At 39.6% G+C, this 20,851-nt stretch overlaps 1 protein-coding gene across 3 annotated transcripts in view; it reads left to right on the forward strand.

Annotated features, from left to right (window-relative positions):
• LOC104919830 (MAM domain-containing glycosylphosphatidylinositol anchor protein 2) overlaps positions 1-20,851 on the forward strand; it is a 242,050-nt gene that overhangs the window by 188,629 nt on the left and 32,570 nt on the right. For all 3 annotated transcript variants that reach the window (XM_019279067.2, XM_010731923.3, XM_019279065.2), the window contains 2 exons: positions 6,539-6,811; positions 17,907-18,055. In XM_019279067.2, coding sequence (XP_019134612.1) covers positions 6,539-6,811; positions 17,907-18,055 — 422 coding nt within the window. The remainder of the gene's footprint in view (positions 1-6,538; positions 6,812-17,906; positions 18,056-20,851) is intronic.

Below are 20,851 nucleotides of genomic sequence, written 5' to 3' on the forward strand. Positions count from 1 at the left end.
CGACAGTGGACAGGGGTCACTTACAGGGAGTGATTGTTGTTAGTGACACACAGATAGAGAGAAGACATGCCTCAGGAGGCGAGGAGACTCCCAAGAAAGACACAGACCATTAAATCGTTTCCTCCTAACACATAGATTCGCCTTGGCATGCGGTTGCGTCATAAGATGACACGCACAGTACAAGACACCCAGCAAGGCATGTCCTGACCTCTACTTATTAGTAGCTGGCATGAAAGCCCAAGTTTAAAAACCAGAAAAACAATCCATACTTGAGGTGTTAGATTGCTTTGACACAAGTATATTGGGTAAATGTGTGTCCACCATGTGTACACATCAACGCACTGTTGACTCCCTTGCGTTTGCCAATTACGCAGACCTTTTGCTCGTCTTTCTCAGCTTCCGAAATTACTTTATTAACACAACCCGACCCCGCTTTTGTTGTTTGCTCAGTACGACTGTTGGTATGCCCCCTCCCTTCTTTCTCTTGGCCTGTCTCATGGTGTGTAAGCACCAGCCAATCCCTCTGAGATGCTTTTCTCGCCTGCATTTCCAGGTCCCAGCGTGTGCCACCCGCCTTTGGTGGTGAGCCATGTGCAAAGCCGCGTTTAGTAACTTGATCAAGGGACCGAGGTACAGTCCTCTGAAGCAAAGAGCATTAGAGGCGTGAAGGAACGACTCTGGCAAGTCAACAGCTTTGATATGTAAAAACCTGCATCTGTTGGCTGGCAGAGGCAACGCCAGGAGAGGTAGAGGGGATGGAAGACGTCTGCCTTTAGAATCGTCTCTCTAATAGAATTGCAAACGCCAAATCCCAAGCTGTGACACCCTAATGTTCTTAGTCAAACTGACTTGGCATGATCCAGGGGCTTGAGAGAGGGAGTGAAGAAAAAGAGAGAAATAGAGGGAAGAAGGAGGCGTACAGTGGTGTCCTGTCCTAGATACCACTGTCTGTCAGATTGAGAGTTATCAAGCTCTACTTGAACCCAGATGCACAGGAATCTTTTATCCACGCTTCCCTTCTGTTCCTCCTTACATCGTCCGTGACACCTGCCTGACGCAACCATGCGATTGTCCCCCTGAGCAAGCAACTCGCTATCTGACATACATCAAAAAGACACACCAGGATAAAGAGCTAACGTCCGGGCAAAAGTAATGAGCAGAATTACACAATTATTGTTTTTAATTAATTTTCCTTTCTGCATCAAGAAGGCCTGCAATGCTGGCCCCCGAGGCCCACTCTAATGTGAATCATATTAGAGCGATTCACATTAGCCTAACGCCAGCAAATTAATCTTTTGCATTACAGCAGGGCTCACACACCACATTTGGGGATGAAATTTTAATAACCTTTTTTTATGGAACAATATTGAATTGATCGGCCGTATCAAATGCACACCAGAAAAGGTCAGCGAATCTGTAGGTTGTAAACAGAAGTCTGCACATGGCATAGACAGAATAATTCATAACTTGGTCAATGACAGTGATGAGTTAAACCTATTAGCGGATCACCAGGCCAGTCCTCTCAGTGAAGAGCCTCCACTGATTATCATTAATTTTATTTTCAAGTTCATATATTATCCTTAAGTTTTAATTACAATATGGTAATGTAGATGCTGCTTAAGTTCATTGTTTGAAGCGTCTGTAGTGTTTGGGAAGGAGGGCGCGTTGATGCGGAGCAGCATTTGCCTACATTATTCATCACAGGGACTCATTATAAATCAGTTGAATCAGGGTTATCATTTCATATTCTGTGCAGATCAGTTTGACTTCCTAATGAATGTTATTTCCTCTATAAAGACCTGATATTGAAGCATGTTATGCCACAAAGGTTGGAACGCACCACCAGTTTCCACCAGACGCAGGAGTGTCTCTCTGTTCCTTTTAAAAGGTAGTAGAGTACCACTGGACATACTAAATTTACCCCCCTCTAAATTCTCCCTTTTTGTAAGTTACTTTGGATAAAAGCATCAGCTAAATGACTAAATGGCATTGTGCAAGATGCTTTTGATTCCATTCTTAAACAAGGCTTTTGTTTCTTTTAAACTCCCGCATGCTGCTGCTGTGTGAAAACGTGACATATTTCTGAATCGATGTCACATGTTAGTCCAACATGTAGCAACAGACAGTAAATGGATTCATCAACAAGGAACACCAATTTCACACCAGTCACCACATATACTCATGTATAATTTTAAGGTATTTATATATGAATGTTGTATTTTTTACTCCACACACACATAGTATAAAATATAATACACTGTAAAATATGAAATTGGTGGAGAGTGGTATGTCTATGAGCAGCTCCACCAGAAAGTGATTTCTCTTCTGAACTTCTCAGATGATTTAAGTAACTGTGTGAAGCCCAGGGGTGCCAGTTAGCTCAGTAGGTAGATTGAGCGCCCTATGTGCAAAAGCTCAGACCTCACTGTAGTGGCCAAGTGTTTGATTCGGATTTTCTCATCTCATGACTCCCCACATTTATTTTACTCCCACTAGGGGCTACAACCTCTAGGATGATAATCGCCAGGCTAAACTACCCATCAATACGTTGGCTCCACCTTAACCAGATGCAACACTAAACTGCTACTGACATGTTTGCATGATATAATGGATACTTTAAGTTCTCAAACAGTGGCCAGGGCCTTTATTTACCGCAGTGGCAGAGAGAACCAGGCCTTTACTTGCATCAGACACATGGCTTTTTTTCCCCAATTCCTTCACAGATGAAGAAACAGAGAGCAGAGAGACTGTAGCAAAGTCTTGTAAGTTTGCCATTTTGTCTTGCTAAACTTAACTTCACTTAACTAACACTTAAATCAGGGCAAGTGTATTGCTCAGGACCCAAAGAAGTGGAGAGTCTAGCGTGAAGTTTTTTGGACCAAGTGGGTTCAAAGACAATTGTAAGAAGCAATACGGCAATCAGCCTATTTCACACAGGCATGTTTTAAATTCATCTGCATTTCTGCACTTCCGGTTCAGTAAATTGTCCATGTTCACACCACTGATTTCAACAGTACAGCATGAGTCAGGATGAAATGCAGCATGTATACAAGCGCACATACCGTATTACATTCATATGAGAATCTAGACTAGATTCTGTGATGCTGTGAATACCGGCTGCGTAGTGCTGTTCATTTGGGGTGGTGAAATCTGTCAATCGAAACCTGTATGGAACCAAACAACCAGACTGAGACCATTTGAAAAGTATGATCGCGGTCCAAACAAACAAAGCAACCAACCACAGGATTTTATTTCAAACAGATGTTTAACATCATTTCAAAGGCTAAACACTTGATTAATCCGATTGCGTTCAGGTCTGTTGAAGAAGTAATTTATAATCCATCTGTATGATATACAGTATTTATGCAAATCATATCATAACCATAGTAACTCATATGTTTAATAGCGCAAGTATTTTCCTCAATTAAGAGGTCAAAATGGTTTTACTTGTCAGTTCATTAAGTCTGTTGAAAAGTTTATGATAGCATTCACACCTTTATAAGCCCTATCATTACTCAGCTCCTTTTTGTCCTGTCTTTTTTGAATAAATGACATTTTCATGGAGTTTCTTTCTATTGTTACTTTTAAAAAGTCTGAGGTATCTCTACCTCCCCTGGCCTCTAGTGAGCAAAACCATTCTGTTGCTTCAGGGAGAAAAGGGATGAAAGAAAAATGAAAAACATCCAACCATATAGAATGAATGCAGTCACATATACACGCTTCACATTGACATGCACAGACTCTATAGCACAATCTCCTCTTGCAGGCTTGCCCACAGGAGTAACATGTCCTTCTCTTGATGCACTCACCCGAAGCACATAGTAGAAACACAAACCCATTTTGCCTGAAGCTGTAGTTTATTATAAACCAGTCACGCGGTATTTCATAAGGCAGGTGCATGCATGCACACAAATTCACTTCAGTCTGCCGCACACACACGTGTGTATTTCCCACATGTATACCCATGTCTTTGTTCTGTCCACCTCCCCGTAGATGGCGGTCTATATGAACCGCCGGGAAAAGGCCTCCGTGCTCCTAAATGTTGTTTTTCACCACATTACTGTCAAGGTATCCACCGGTGACTGATGATGGATTACATCTCAGCCGGTGCTCAGGGTTTTCCTTCCGCCTGTGACTTACAGCAACTTGGAGCCCTCGCCGCCCTCGCTGTTACACTAACCATGGAGAGCGCTGCTCAGGGAATATCACACAGGACCTTTTCGCTCCTTTCTCCTCGTGTTCACTGGGCAGCTGTTTTTACAGGAGATGCACAGAGGGGAGATGAGGCATGTGCCCTTGTTTAAAGGATGTTTTGGTTATATAAGAGATTTTTTCATTTGCTGCAGACCCAGACGTTGTCTTCATTTGTCTTTCTATGTCAATGGATATGCACTTACTGCAATTTGGTCTAGTGCCACTCAGGGAGGCTGTGGAGCTGGGCTGTGATTCACAGCCACACACAAATCTACAATTTTAATGTGATAAGTAGAGATACAGGACCTTCTTTTGGAGTCAGAGATAAGGCATTGAGTTTGGGTAAAAGCCCAGGCAAGGCTCATTTGAAGGAGGAAACTGATTGCTGTTTCATTTAGCGGAGATGAAAGCCACTTTGCTCTCCACCTGGTGAACAGCATCAGGTAAAAGAGGCAAACTTGTTTTTCCGTTTCAGTCCAAACCTCTTGGAAGGTTTGTGTTTACTTTTTTTTTTTTTTGTCATTTTCATTCCCATGTGTTCTGATTATTATTTTTCAGTCATTCAGTCATTATCTGTTCTAATGGTGTGTCATTAATCATACCACAGTAGCTGTTGTGTTAATTCAATACAGATTTTCGAGTGCATTGTGTGATAATTAGCATTGAGGACAAGGATGTAAAATCCCACTTTGGATTGTTATGCTGGTGTTTTATTTTGCATTCCCTATGATGTCTACAGCCCACAATTCTCAGTGCGTTTCTGTGTCATGGAGCCTGCAAAGCAGGATCTGACCTGCTCTGCTCTACAGGCTTGATTGAGGTTAATTCAATTATGTGCAGCGGAAAATAAATAATAAAATTAGCTACTCCAAAAACACAGAAAATAATATACTGAAAAACAAGCGAATATTTATTGGATTCCTTAAAGAGATTTAGCTTGTGAAATTTCACATCTTTTAAAAAATATGGCTGATTAAGATTGTAGATAATGACATTAAGAGTGTTATCAAATTATATGCTGTGAATCTTAATAAACTGTTCATTTAATTGCATATCCTATCAAGTTTGGAAGGCAGTAATTAGATTATATTACCGTGTGTGAATAATGTAGAAGATTATGTTGCAGATTACAGTTTCAATCAGGTAATCAGTGATCTGTAACATATTACATTTTAAAAAGTACCATCCCCAACCTTGGCTATAGCTACCCACCTCTCCTTTACTCTGTCAGGAATTATGCAAATTTCAGGCAATTAAGGACCTCTGTGTCATTCTGTCTCTTCTCCTCAGTGTTCTCCTTCTCACTGTTGTTTTTCAAGCCCTGCCGGTGACTTTTGTCAAGCATCTGTATGAGCATGTCAAGAGCAAAGGTGCTTAAGATGGGGGGAAATTATTCATAACCATTTTACTCTTGCATGCAGAAGTGCTTACGCACATCCTGTCCTCATAAGGCCGCACCAGTTTTGTGTGCACACATATAACTGATAAAATATAACACATTATACATTGAAGAGAAAGAGTTCGGGTTGCACCGAGGTCATATCCAGCCTCTCACTTCTCGGAGACGACAGGCTAAATAATTCACTGCCAGGTTGTCTGTGTGGGAAGAGGTGAAGGCTGTCAGATACTCAACTAAGTTATTAATTTTCCATTTTGAAAGCTTGAGGTGCACTTCATCATCCTGTTACCAATTTTCCGTGAAGCGTGACTGATTTCGTTCAGAACATTGTTCTAGTTTTTCTGCAAAATTGATCTTCCTGCACCCATTGCCGCTCTCCCCACAATTGTTTTCACTCGTCATTTTTCATTTAATGCTGTGGTGTATTGACTTTGCAGTGCTGATTATTTAAAGTTTAGTTACAATGTGTTTAAATCGCACACTTTTTCTCCCACTCATGTTACAATATTAGACTGTTCTTGAAAATCTTTCTTTTCCCTTTGCTGTCTGTCCATGATTTAAGCTGCCATTTTCATTTTCATGCTCTTCAGTGAGCTTCGGTCAGTGAGCTTGAACTTTAACATTTTACCTTTTGTTCTCACTCTTTCATAACATGTCCTTGTGTACATTTTAACTACTATAGCTAATAACATTCTGACTGTCTTTTCTCTCTTCCAGATTTATTCTTTAAAAATGTCTGGAGGTCAGAGACAACCACTCTGTCCGAGACGGCCTCATCTGAAGCGTCTGTCTTGTATAGATGTCACTGCTTGTTCTCTCTTTTCTCTTCTTTGCCCTCTTTATCCTTTTTTTTCATATTTCCACTGCACTAACATCCTTGACACACTTCCCTGTCCCTATCAAATGTCAGCTGAACTCATCTGAGCCCATTTGTCTCTCGCTCAGATCCTCCTACGGTGGAGCCGGTTTACATGGAGTTGCGTCAGGGACTAGGAAGGCCTGTAGTGATGACCTGCAGGGTGCTGCGAGCCCACCCTTCCCGCGTGCTGCGATTTGAATGGCTTCTATCAAACCGGCTGCTCCATGCTGGAGCCTTCGACGCCCAAAAAGATGAGACGGAATACACCATCCGTAGCCTGAATCGAGACGGCTGGGGGGAATACACCTGTAATGTCATTAACGAGGCTGGAGCAGGCAAATGCACCTTCCAGGTTACAGGTAAAGAGTGCTTGTCATCAAATAATAATCTTTCTATTCTCAGTAAACACACGTGGTGTGACCATTGATTTTGCTAGCTGAAAAGACAGCAGATTATTAGCTGTAGGTGTCTCACTAATTGATCTAACATGAACTCCATGTTAGTTGGTTGAAAACGCTTCTAGCTGGCTGTTTAATTTTTTAGCAGACTACTTCTGAAGTAAAACCCCATAAAAAGGGATCTTATTGATGTGAGGTTAAAGCTACAGTACATGTCAGGAGAGTCCCCTTCAGTTGATGATCCACGCAGAAGACATGGAAATAAAGCAACAGCGTTGTCATTGTATTACCATGTATGACGGTACGACGTGGAGAAATATCCTTGTATTTCCTTCTAACTTAACCCTGTTTGGCTTCTTAGCTTACATACTTAGACAGGCATAACAGGGGTCAAGTGTGTGCTTTATTTGTCATATTTTAGTCTGTTTCATTTTTAATAGAACAGAGAAAAACCATTTAGGATGAGGACTCACTGATGTGTTTCAGATAATGAGCTTGGATGAGGTTGCTGGAGTGTAAACCAAATCAAAGGAGCAGGGCAGAGCTGCTAACACCAGCCTAAACTCCAGGCAGCTTCCAAACAAAACAGTACTCTTTTTTTTTTTTGACACAACCAAGACTTACAAGACTTATAAGATCCTTAACTATAAGATACTTGATGGTCTTGGAAGTAACACTCTTTAAATGCAAAGTATTTGGGCACAACTTTAACTAGTTGAGAAATCAAAAGATTGACAGACCTGTCATGTTACATTATGACAGGACAGTTACTGTTTAATTATTTGTTATATATATATATATATTATAATATATAATATTATATTATATATATATATATAGATATAGATAATATATATATATAATAATATATATAGATATATTATGACAGACCTGTCATGTTACATTATGACAGGACAGTTACTGTTTAATTATTTGTTATATATATATATATAGATATATATATATAATAAGTATATATATAGATATATATATAATATATATATAATATAAAATATAGATATATATAAAATATAATTAATATATATACAGATTATATTATATATATATAGAAATAAGATATATAGTAATCTCGATAATACATATATTATTAGTCATAATATCTATAGATATATTATATATATATATATAACAAATAATTAAACAGTAACTGTCTTGTCATAATGTAACTAAACATGACAGGTCTGTCAATCTTTGGATTTCTCCATATATATATATACATACACTTAACATATTTCATTCTTATGCACAGATTACTGGTATTAAATGGACTGCTGTGTTTCATTCACCTTGAAACTGCATTTGATGGCAGCCATTTTGTTGCCACACATGCATGTCTACAAGAGCTTCTTCAGTATGCACTACAGTTTGTAATTAGTCTTAGTCTAAGAGCGGGAATTTTTTTTGGACAGCTGAAAATTGCCTCCTCAAACATGTAACCGTCCTTGTCACACTGTGTTGTAGGTGCATGGATGTCCCTGGAAATGATAGACAATTAATTTAAAAGAGTGAAAGAAAAAAAAATCATAGATCGTCAATTTGAATGGGAAGTGTCAACCATGACAGCTTTGCTCCTGTCTTATAAAGTAACCTATTCTTTCACATAATACACACTTACCACCTTCCTCCAATTTTTTTTTAGAGATTGCCTCCTTTTCTTTTTCTTTTTCAACAAGAGCTGCAAGTGTCCATCTCTTAGTTGGTTGTTATGACAGGACCAAATTAGTTTGGTTGTGCTGAGTGACCGCGGGAACTCTGGCCAAGGTTTCAATCTCCCAGACCTCCCATTAGAGACAGGAGCTGCAGGGTCACAGGAGGAGTATTTGTCACTTTGATCCTCTGCCACTTAGGTTGCTCTCCTCTTTGATACCGTCTACTTCTTGCCATCTATTGCTGTCTTCTGATCGTACCTCTCTGCACTCGATTTTTCGATCTCCTCTCTTGCCCTTTCTTTCTCTCTTTGTCCATATTTTCTTTCCCTCATTCTTCATCTTTCTCATTTTAAATGTCTCTCTCTCTATCGTTTTCTGTCTCTCTCTCTCCAACTTGCCTGGAGGGAAAGATGGACACCACCCTCCTGTGTGTATCATAAATCAGTCCTCCCTGGTGAAACAGGTAGAGCTCAGAGACAGAAGCAGATAGTCCCCTCCAGCCATTTGTTTTTCTCAACAGGGCTGGGGTTTGCCTACTATTGCACCCCTTCATTCCCTTTCATCCTCCATCCCTCCATCTCTCTTTCTCTCTCCTACCATCGCTCCATTCCTCCCGCCCAGTGCTCCAGATTCCCACCATCTGGACTCAGTGGTTGCCAAAGGTATGGAGGCTCTTTTAGTAACCCCCTGAGTGCAAGAGCATGGTGCAGAAAATCCACTTTGGTTCCTCCCATCATCCATGAAATCTGGCATGCCCCATTCCCTTAATTCCAGCTCCTATTCTTAAAGATGTTTTTTTTATTATTTTAGATTATTTTATCTTGAAATTCAATAAGCACAATATGAGATCAACACTATTGTGTAGTGTAGCTGAAATAATTAATCTACTGGAGAGAAATCAGCTCCTCTCCATGACTTGTAAGACCACTTCAAGGTGAAGTTCATGAAATATTTGGTACTGTTCACGCAATAAGGTAGTAGTATGTTATCAGGTGTATGTAGGTAGACACCTGATATTACCTCAGACTTTCTCCCAGGCTGTGTTGATGTGTAATAAACATCAGTCAGAAGTTTTGGCCTGAAGCTACAGTGGTTCCATGAATTGTATGTAAAACATACACGTTACCATGCCGACAGACACATGCAAACTCACCAAAGTTGGGCATGAGGCCATTCTTTGGCTTATATAAATGATGTTTCCTCAAAAAGTATATTGTGCCAGGGGAGTGTGTGTGTGCATGTGCATGGATGCCCATGTGCCAAGCCATTGGGACATCTGTGGAAACAGCGAGTTGGCTGTAATGGCCAAGTTGGCCATTAAATTGTGCCAGGGGAGAGCCCCCTCAGAGGGGATGTAATGTGTACCACTGTGCTTTGGCTCAGGCTCTGTGTCACGGGAACCCTGAGTTTTTAGAAAATGCTGAAGTCATGTTCCTCTGAATGGTTGGCAGGGTTAGAGCACAGAAGAAAAAAAAATCACAGTCTTTGCTGCCTTTCTTCTTTCCTTTCACTCCAGTGTGATGCGGTCGGTGATTTATGCAGTCTGCATTTGTACATCCTGTCCTTAGGCTGCAAATGTGTACTAATGAAGCAGTGACAGGGTGAAACACAGGTCACAGCATATGCAGACATGACATTTAAACATGGATTCCATCTATTAAGTATTACACTTGTTAAAGTTGGGGGACTGAGAATAGAAACAGCAGAGGCTGAGATAGTCTCACGTCTGCCTCTTCCGCCTCCCGGTAAATCTAAATATCTGCAAAGACATATATCATCGGGGGACCTGAGGTGGGCTAAACGACGCCTGCGTGCTTGAATAAGCCATCTGTAACGGCACTTACCTGTCAATCAAAGAGGCCACACTGTGGGGTGTTGCTTGGCTCAGTTGGTGGAGCGTCCGCCCCATGTACAAAGGCTCAGTCCTTGCCGCAGCGGCCCAGGGTTCAATCCCAACCTGTGGCCCTTTGCCTCATGTCATTCCCCATCTCTCTCTCTCTCCCCACATTCCTGTCACTCTTCCTGTCAAATAAAGCTCAAAAAGGCCAAAAAAATATCTTAAAAAAAAAAGTGTCCACACTGTTAAATATACGCAACTTTAACTTTAAGAGAGCAAAACCGTTTGAACCAGGCTGTAAACATGTTTATTTCTGCTGCAAAGTTATGCATTTTAATATGGGTGGTTATGGAGACTGACTCACTTCTGCAGCCTGTCTCAAGTGGCCGCTCGGGGAATTACAGTTTAAAGTACTTCTGCTTTGGCTTCATTTCCCAGGACCGGAGTTTGCCGCTTGTGATGAGCTACATCCCTAAAACCCTGTATCCTACATATCCCATAATGCAACTCAATAGCGTATCTCCACTCACTTACACTTTCACACTAATAATTTCTATAAAAAATTTAAAGCCCAAGTTGTGATGACAAGTGGACTGAAGTTCATGTGTAAAATCAGCAGTGTCCTTTAAGGCAATTTGTCTAACGCTGACATTTCTAACATTCATGCGATTAATTCTGCAGATCTAGTCCACACTTCTTTCTCATCAGCAACTTGTCTCCCAAACAATGCATGCTGCAGTTTTACTGCAATTCAGAAATGCACAAAGGAAGAGAAAACAATGCTCCCCATTTCTCCCATGTCTAATTCCTCTTTTTGGCAGTCCGTCATAAATTAGAACAAAATATTCATTGTCTGCATTTTGTGAGTTTGCTCACAAAATGAATTCAGATTCTACATAATGATGTGCTCGTATGGTCCCAGTTTCCCCCTCTTTATTGTACCCATTGTTTCTAATGATGCAGCGATCACATTGTGAAACACATTGCCAAAATTTGGCTGCAATGAGATATCTGCATATATCTGCACACACACACACACACACACACACACAGACACACACACACACACACACAGCTGCTATCTCTGATCTGTTTTATCTGCACTCAGTCTATTTTGATATATTATTATTTTATTATTTAATCCATCATCTGTTCTGACTAATGTTTTTATCATCTTTATTTATTTTTTTGTTTGTTTGTTTGGCTCTTTGAGGTGTTTTAAATAGGTCTCTCCGGCCTTTTTTAAGCTAGACTAGTTTAATTTGATGTTTCTTTTATGTATGTGTGTGTTATTTTTGTCTTAATCATTTTTCATATCTTCAAGTAAAATAAAAACTAGATTGATTTTTACCTTCAGACCTGCACATTCCTCTATTCCTCTATCTCTTTATAAACCTTATCAGAGTTGGTCTCCAGTGAACATTTGTGCCTTAGCTTTGAGTCAGTTCACCTGGGCTGAACTTCACCCGCACAGTAAACTGTGGATGATGTTAAATACTTTCTGCAGCTCAGAGACATACTGACATTGATGGATCCTGTAGGTAGTAATGACTGACATTACATGGTCAGAGTAAAGAGGCAGCATATGAATAATGTTATCTGTGATCAGGCTGAGTCCGCCATGCTTGAAGGACAGACACAATCTTTTCTGCTGTTTTTCAGTGTTTTTTATCTATTTATTTATTTTAAACCTATCTTTTTGTGGTTCTGCTTCTTTTATATCAATACAATACAGTCCCTCCAGTTTTTCGCGATTTTGCGATCACGTGGATTACCGCGTAATCAGCAAGAGGCCGCATATTTTTGCGAGGCCGCATATTTCCTACTATGTCGCACAATTATTGCAAAATAACCAAACATGCCGCCCCTTCCCCACGACACATATGTGTTATGTATAGATGTGTCTTCCACACCACCTGTTTGACACACACACACACACACCACACGCGCAGCCATTTTCACACATCGCCATGGGAACGTTAGTTAGTGATGGCGACTACTTACAAGTCCCACCTGTTTGTTTCACTGTGTTTTGAAGTAGTTGAATGGGCCTGCTTCTGTTTTTAAAAAATGGGGCCTCGTACAGATTATATCATTGATCGTTGGAATCACTTGTGCATTGTGCGTATGGGTGACTGCTTAACCATTTTGATTGTTTGTTCGCCTCACTCAGTACTGGGCTAAATGTGTTTTTACACTCCAGTACTAATGTTAAGATTCTTACAGAAAATAAAAAAGAAACAGTGTTTCTCAATCTGTCTGCCTTGCTTTTTGATGCGGTTTACAAGTAAAGAAAACAACAAAAAAAGGGGCAGAAAATGCCGCGTCATTTCGATCGCAAAAATCATACAAAAAAATCGTGAAATACTGGTGGGGCTGACAATATCACAGGATTAGTCACTCTACATCGGCCTTCCATTTACAAGACAAACAAGACAAACTAAATCCAACTCCAGGTAATATGATCAATGATTAGAATCTTTCTGGGCTTTTTGATTATTTTTTTTTTCAAGTGGATTAGTCTAGGAGAGAGGACATTGAGGAAGAATAAGCTGAATAGTTCAGGTGGAAGTGACTTATTAGAAGTTCAATGCCATTGCCCTTAAATAATAAAAAGCCACAGACTTCATTCTCTATCCCAGAAGGACACAACCAAGCAATTACCACCAAGTCTTCTAATGGCTCTAATGTCTTTTCCCTACAGTCAGATGGCTATTTGTGCACTGATGGTGGGTTTGTCGGCCAGCTGTGCATCCATATGTAAGCGTCATTTCTGCCACAAGAGCCTACATCACACATCAGCCCAGCACCATATAGCAAGCCTTACCATATGGCGGGACAAAGTGTTTTCCTGAAGAAGAAAACATGTTCATAAACCCTTAAAAAATGAAAAGGAAGTCTGCAAACAAGGTCAACTTCTTGCCTGAAGGGTTTCACTGAGCTGTTATGAGTCATTGCATTGGTTCTGCTGTTATAAACAGGATTTTTTTTTTAAATCAATTAAGCCTTCTGTACTTTATGTTTGATGTCACCCACCAAGGGTTATCTGTTTTAAGCAGAGTGGGTTAGGTAATGTGCTTCACCACACATAACATATTATTAGAAGAGCGGGCAAGTTCACTTTATTACATTTTATATTTGAATGAAAAACAGTTTGTGGCAAATTTGTGACATTGTGGATTTGTTCAAAGACACAATTGATGTAATTAGTTCAAAACACTTGAATGAATGTCACCTTTTTGTGACTTGTGCACATCATGTATGAATGCAACCCTTTCAGTCCTGTACTCCTAAAGCGGAGTCCATGCAGCGATCTTTAAAGATAATTTATGAAAACATACAATGAGATGAGTTAAATTAATTGTCCCTGCCTTTGTTCTACTGCAAATTACAGCCTCTTCATTTCTGTACCAGCCTCACTGTAAAGTATAAAGTACATGTACACAACTGACAGTATCTGCCAGCCTGGCTTATGTAACATTTACTGTACATTATGCTGTAAACACAGCTGGCTCTATACAGAGACAAACTGCCAAGTGAAGTGCAGAATGTATTTTTTCTTCTATTTTTTTTCATGGCAAATGTGTGGGTTCTTTTTGGTTGCATTAACATCTCAGCAAGCCATGGAGGCAGCATAAGGTTCAGCTGGAAGTACACTGCTGAAGCCTTGTGATATGCATCATCATAACCAGGGCAAAACATTTCAAACTAAATTACACTGTTAATAATTAACTACTTTTCTGGCTTTCACTTATTATTTTCTCTCTGAATGATTTTATCTGAATGATGAATGAGTGTTCCTTTGACTCGGATTACAATTGTATTTTAAATAGCTTTATCCATGTAAAGGCCAAGTGATCTGCAGCAGGCTGCCCAAAGCATCATTAACCTGATTTATTTCGTTAAAATGCAGAACAGTGTTGATTTTGACTGATTTTCACAGACGATTATGAGAATTGATCAAACCAGTCAGCGACCGAAAAAGACTACTAATTGCGGGTTTTTTTCCCCTCCTACAAAGGCACCTCGCTAAATTTGAATGATTATATCTAAAGCGTGTTTACAGCTGAACTTGTACAATGCATTCAAAGAAATAATGAAGTTTGCTAGTGTGTTATGGATTGTGTTCTCACCATATTGTTTCCCTTGTTGATGTATAGATTTCATCTTAAGACTATGCATACTTTTGGCATCTGGCTTCACTCACAGCTGATGTTGCATAATTACACAGCTGAGTGAGCGCTCAGTCAGATTCGCCTTTTCCTAAATTCATATGAATTGTCCTTAAAGGATGATGCCAGGTTCTATATTTGTCTTATTGTCACCAAATCCCATCATCAGATCTATTGAAGACACGCATTACTGAACTTAATGATACTCAAAACAGCATAATAATGCCTAAAACAGCAGGAGAAAATTGTGAGTTTGTCAAGAAATATTATAATGAAGAAACAGTGTCTCATTGATGTGTTTTTAGGCTGGGAGGCTTTATCTACACAGCCACAGTGCTATAGCAGCTTTTTTTTGGTCTTTTCATCCGATGTGTGTGACAATAAGAAAAATATGGAGCAGCATTACCCTTAGTCACACCAGAAAGTGACCCAACAACCTCTCTGGGTTTGCAAGTTTGATAAATAGCTTGCAAACTCAGCTCGGTCACTAACAGCACAATAAGTTCACTCAGTTCACCCAAAGATAAGTTTGTTCCATTGATTTCAGTCTCATAACTGACTGCAGACCATGTCGTTTTCTGTGGAGCAGTTTATACTCTGATAAAGGAGATGAAATAAAAGTGGATGCTGGGTTCTCTATTTTGCACTCTCTAGCTTGCGGTTCCTTCAAATATCAGCCCCGGTGAGCAATGGCGAGAATTTGTGTGTTATAGTTATCTCTACAGGAAAAAAACTGCGAGAAATTTACTTTCCTACCTCGGGCAGATCCACTTATTGTGGTGATTCCATTGGAGTGATAAGATGGCGTAACAAGTCCTATTATTTTTTTCCCTCATATGCAACGTTTAAGGAAAACAATATTGTTTTTACAATATTCAGACCCAGCTGTAGATTTAGAGCCACTAGCCTAATGTCTTACTGTGATTTGGGAATTTAGACTAGACATTTAATCTTTCGAACCTATGACCTTCACAGACTCCCAAGCCACAGTTTAGTACTTCCCCTGAGCGTCATATGTAGAATCAAATTAAAGGAAATAAAATGGTTTAAGGATCTTTTGATACCAACGGGTCCATGGGGAGAGACCCAGGATGCCACTAAAACTGTTAAGGAACATAACTCTATTATAATTAATCAATAACATAAACTATCTTGACAGGTTTATCCAGTCACACGACATACATCAACTACTTTGCTGCATCTCCACATGGGTGCATCAAATCCTAGTGTTGCATTTGTTTAAGCTAACAGTGGCTTCTCTATGTCTCTTCTCTGACTCTTTCTCCGTGGTTATTAAAAATCACATGCCTTGGGTATTGCCATCCTTCCAATAAAGAAGCCTGAGTAGCAGAGGGACAGAAGGTGAATCACTATTATTAGTTTGCAAGGTCATTGTGTAAGCTTGTTTCTAGATCTTGATTAAAATATAATGTTCTGCCAACTCTGACTTTGGTTGTCTGAATTCAGGCTGCAGACTAGAAAGCTGAAAACTTAAAAGATTCATTTGGTTCATGCTGCAATCGCTATAGAAAAATAAGTCCTCACAGAAACAAAGCAAAAAGTGTTATTCAAAGAAAATATCTGAGAGGATCTCTGTGGTAGTCCTGTCGTATGAAATTACTTTTTTTGCTTTGTGCAGGTATTTAGCACACAGGTAGCACAGGTAGGATCTGCTATTGCATGCGATGGATTCTTATATTAATGAGGCAGGCATGCTACAACCTTGTACACGCTTTGATTCAATGTCAGTAAAGTACGATGTCACTTAACACAAGATGACACTTAATTAAAATGATCCTTAAGGAAAAATACGGTCATAGCAGCAACAAGGAATGTCATATAGGGTGTTTAAAAATAGAACAAACAGAAGACAGTAAGTGACAGTGAGGATAAAAGATATATACACAGACAAATACATCTTTGTCATGCTAATACAACACCATGTTTACAAGTAAAACACTTACATGTTCATGTTTATACTCAAGTATGAAAGAATGCCACTGCAGCAGGGAAGAGTTTGCACAAAATACTATTAATAATAACAATGGTAACCTAGTAACTAAAAAAAAAAAAAATACAGTAATAATTCACATCAGTTTCATTAAATAATAATAATACAGCCCTAATTACACTGACATTTTAAAATAGTTTTTTTACTAATTACATTCATACCAACTTCCTGTAAAATCATGCAAATGCATTGGGAGCTTTGCTTTATTCCAAATCTGCCATGATTCACACAAATATGTCAGCGTGTTCATTAAGCAACAACATACACAAAGGTATTGTGAGGCGTTTGTTTATAATTTTTAGTCCTCCACTTAAAAAAAAAAAAGATTCCAGTTATTGGGGAGTAGGTTGTTTTGCATGTTTCCATCATCCAATGTTGAATCTGGCAATTTGACACTGATGTTTATCTGAATGTGCCCCCCCCCCCCCCCCCCCCCCTAAAGTGCATACTGCTGCTGTATGTTTCAAAATTATTTTCAGGTTCAAATCCGAGGTTATGAAGTGTTATGTTACACTAACAACAGGTTCAACCACTGTCATTTAAGCAGTAGTGAAATGTCTGTCATTCATGTACAATATAATATTGTTAATAATTGTTCATAATATGCTTCTTTACTGTACAAGGTTTACACAATAAAGGAACACTTAACTCATTGTACATATTAAATCAAATTAAATTTAAAAGTTTTTCATTCTAGCCTGCAGTACCGGCGTACCTGCCGACATTCCCAAACTCTTTCTGGTATGCTCCCATTTAGGAAAGACTCATCCTAACCCCCTGGTAAAAACCAGTGAAAAATTATGCAAGTGGAATTTGAATGAAATTAAGGTCAGCACAACAGCATCAGCAAACTCTTGTTTCTTTATTTCCCCACATAATCAAATTAATGAATTAATAATCATAGTCATTCAAAGTTGTTTTACTCCATATTGTTCCACTGGTCATCCATGCTCCCCCTGCAGTGGCTCTATGCCCCACAGTCAAAAAAAACTACTGTCTTATAGACCATAATAGTTTTAAAAGCCACCACATCAGAGCCACCAAAGTTTATTTATGCTAAACAGCATGAACATCTTTAAACAAACATTCCAGCCACTCTGTGTTTGAAATAAGAGATAATAAATAGTTAATATAAGCTGACACTGAATGAACAAACTGGATGCGGAGCCACTGCTTATACATGCAGGGGTAGGATCCACTGTTTTGGACTCTAGAGTCTACTAGAGACTCAAGGTCAAGGTGGCCTCTGCTGCTTCGATTTTAATCATTCCGTTTTTTAATATTTGCGTCAAGTCCAGTAAGTTGTTGGTCATTGGTTTAAAGACACTATTAAAGCATAAAGTATTATTTTCTGCTTTATCCCCAGGCAAAGCCTACCCTCCAGAGTTCTACTATGATACCTACAGCCCTCTGTGGCAGAACAGACCTAGAGTCTTCGACTTCAAGCTCCAGTGGACCCAGATGAACCCCAACGCTGTGGACCGCATTGTCGCCTACAGACTTGGCTTCAGACAGGTAGGATGACTCTGAGTCTGAGTCTATTCAACCTCCTGCCTGTTCATTTGTTCTCTTTTTCTCTGTCTAACCACAGTGCATTGTTGCAGGGCATTGTTTCTCAGAACTCTGTTCTCAGGGAGCTATGGTTACAGACAGAGCACGGGTTTTTAAAGCCAGACATGTTGGCTCCTGGTACAATAATGGTTGTATTGGCCAGCCTATTTTTGACCGTTCTTCATGGAATTACAGTCATTCTGAGCCATGGGGCAATAAGAAACCTTTCTTATTCAAATTTAAGCAATAGAAGCATTTGCACAGCTTGCACACTATATTCCATTTGACAGCGCCAAATCTTTCGGCTTCGATTCATTGTCTTATTCTGCCTTTTTTTTTTAAAGGGTGTGAATGAGCATCCGCAGGTCGGGCGGAATGACTATGAAACTGTCAGGGGCAGTCGGCAGAGTAGTGGAAGGGAAGCCCGTAGAGAGAAAGAGCAAGCATAGCTCCTGTTTACCCTGCTTCTCAAGTAAACTCCACAGATGACAGGTTTGCAGCATTGATGGATGGCATGGTTACATTTTCTCTCTTTGGCAATCAATGTGTACCTTTCCCTTTCACTCTCTCACTCTTTCTCTCGCCATGGCAATGTGGAGCACATTTAGTCTTTATAGTTTTTTTATTTTTATTTGCAGCAGCAGCAGGTGTGGCACCATCTTAAGTTTACATGAAGTATGAAATAGTGAACGAGCTGCTTTAACACCACAGATTTTCAGGTTAACGTTGCTTTTGCTCTGCAACGCTGAGCCGCCATTTGGGGGAGAAATATAAACAAAACAGCGTATATATATAAAAAGAAAAATGCTGCAACGCTAAATCCATCTCAGTTCTGCTCAGAATTAGCGAGCATACCCTGACAGTTGTGTTTGCAGTGAATAATATAATTTCATGTTTCTTTCACGCTACACCCTCAAGGAATTGAAGCTTGAAAACACATTCTAAAGCAGTTATGTTTGTGTAGCACAATGATTTTTCTGTCAGCTATCTCAGTTGGTCTGTTTGGTAATAAATGATGTTATGCTTGCATTGCCCATGTTTGCACTTGCCAGGCGTTTGTCTGAAAACAGGAACATACATTTGCTTTTTCCTGTTTTCAGCTGGTCTTTTGTACAGTTTTTCTTAACAGATTATTACTGTATGTCATATGCATCTGTACTAGAACGAACACACAGTCGTTCAGAAATCACATTAAGATTCCCACTTTTGTTTATTAAGAAGAGAGAACAACATGACTTCAGTGTTTTAGCAGACAATCAGTGTTTGGGCAAATTATTTCTTTCCACCTTCATGCCTTGATATCTCAAGAGGGTAGATTTTGTGACTATTATTTCTTTCCTGCGAGGCATAACAACATATCCTCCATTGTCTTAGATGAAAGAGATTCTTTGCTGTAGGGAAAATTCACTTTTTCACGTCTCCATGAATTTTTCACTGGATTTAGTATACAGTGTACTCTCTGTGATTGATTGAGTCACAGCTTTAAGTATTGATTTAGGCTGATGATAAGATTCTTTTTCAAATATCTTCTGGTGAGGAAGAGATGGAACTGGAAAGAGGCAAAAAAGTCAAGGCGGTGAGCAAGAAATGAGAGAGAGGAATGAGTAGGAGGAGGGGCGCTTTCGGTAAATAAATAAATGCAGAGATACCCTCGGACTGACTGTGAAAAAGCGGTGCAGTAAAGAATCCTCTGGCACGTGGACTACACCCCTTCGATCTATTTATAGATCCAGCAGCTGCTTCCAGCCATTGCCTTGGAATTATTATCATTTTCTCTCGCTGCTTTTGAATTGATACTTAGAGATGGTAGACCTTACGCCTCAGTAATGGATTGCTTTGTGTTATCGTCCAGTGCGTTTGTGAGAGACATCCTGGCTGATGGGGAAATGGGAATGAAGCTCCAGTTGAAAGGCATGCACGGTCAAGAATCACAAAACACAAATCACCACACCTGTCAAGGGTGCAATGAGAAGGTGTGACGCCTGCCCTTGTTTTCATACTGTAGTCGGCTTCTTCAAAACCTTCTCAGCTGTCCAGAAGCTTGACTGCCCATCTCCAACCTCTGTAGGATAACATTTTCAATCTATATCTTGCCTTTTTGGAACTGCTACTTCTGTCTTTTCCTTCTTTTCCTCCTCCTCTTTCGTCTTTTTCAATTGATCTGTCAAGTCAGGGTGTGCAAGCAGATCAATCTGAACCACACTAATTACACGCAGGCAATCTACAGTAGTTCAGCGCTCATCTAAAATTACGCCATCACTTTGATTATTCACGTGTTTCTTTTGGCTTCTTCTACTGCTTTGATCAATCCTGCTGTTTTTTAAAGTTGCTATAAAAAACCCATGAACTGCTGCCGCAATCAAATGAAATTAAATCAATATGGCACTGTGCCTCCGTGGAGAAAATGTGGAGAATGAAAGGTAATGGGATGTAAAAAGAAACCCTAATTGAGCACAGACATGGTGATTCAGTGAACATTAATGGGAATCAAAACAAAAGTGCAAAATCCATGATGCCATTAATTATGTGTATGACTCAAAATGTCACAAAATGTAAAATATTTCTGATTGGACATCTCAAGTTTGATTTGATTTTGCACATTAAGGCAATTTCTTTTTGATATGAAAAGAAAATGAACTATTTGCTTCCATTTGTTGCTGTCTGGAGCTTGAAACAGTTATTGCCATGACTGAATGACTGACTGGAGATTTAGGACACACACGCAAACACATACACTCACTCACACACACACACGCAAAC

The sequence above is a fragment of the Larimichthys crocea genome, chromosome XI (assembly GCF_000972845.2).
Source record: "Larimichthys crocea isolate SSNF chromosome XI, L_crocea_2.0, whole genome shotgun sequence".
Classification (NCBI taxonomy): Eukaryota; Metazoa; Chordata; class Actinopteri; family Sciaenidae; genus Larimichthys; species Larimichthys crocea.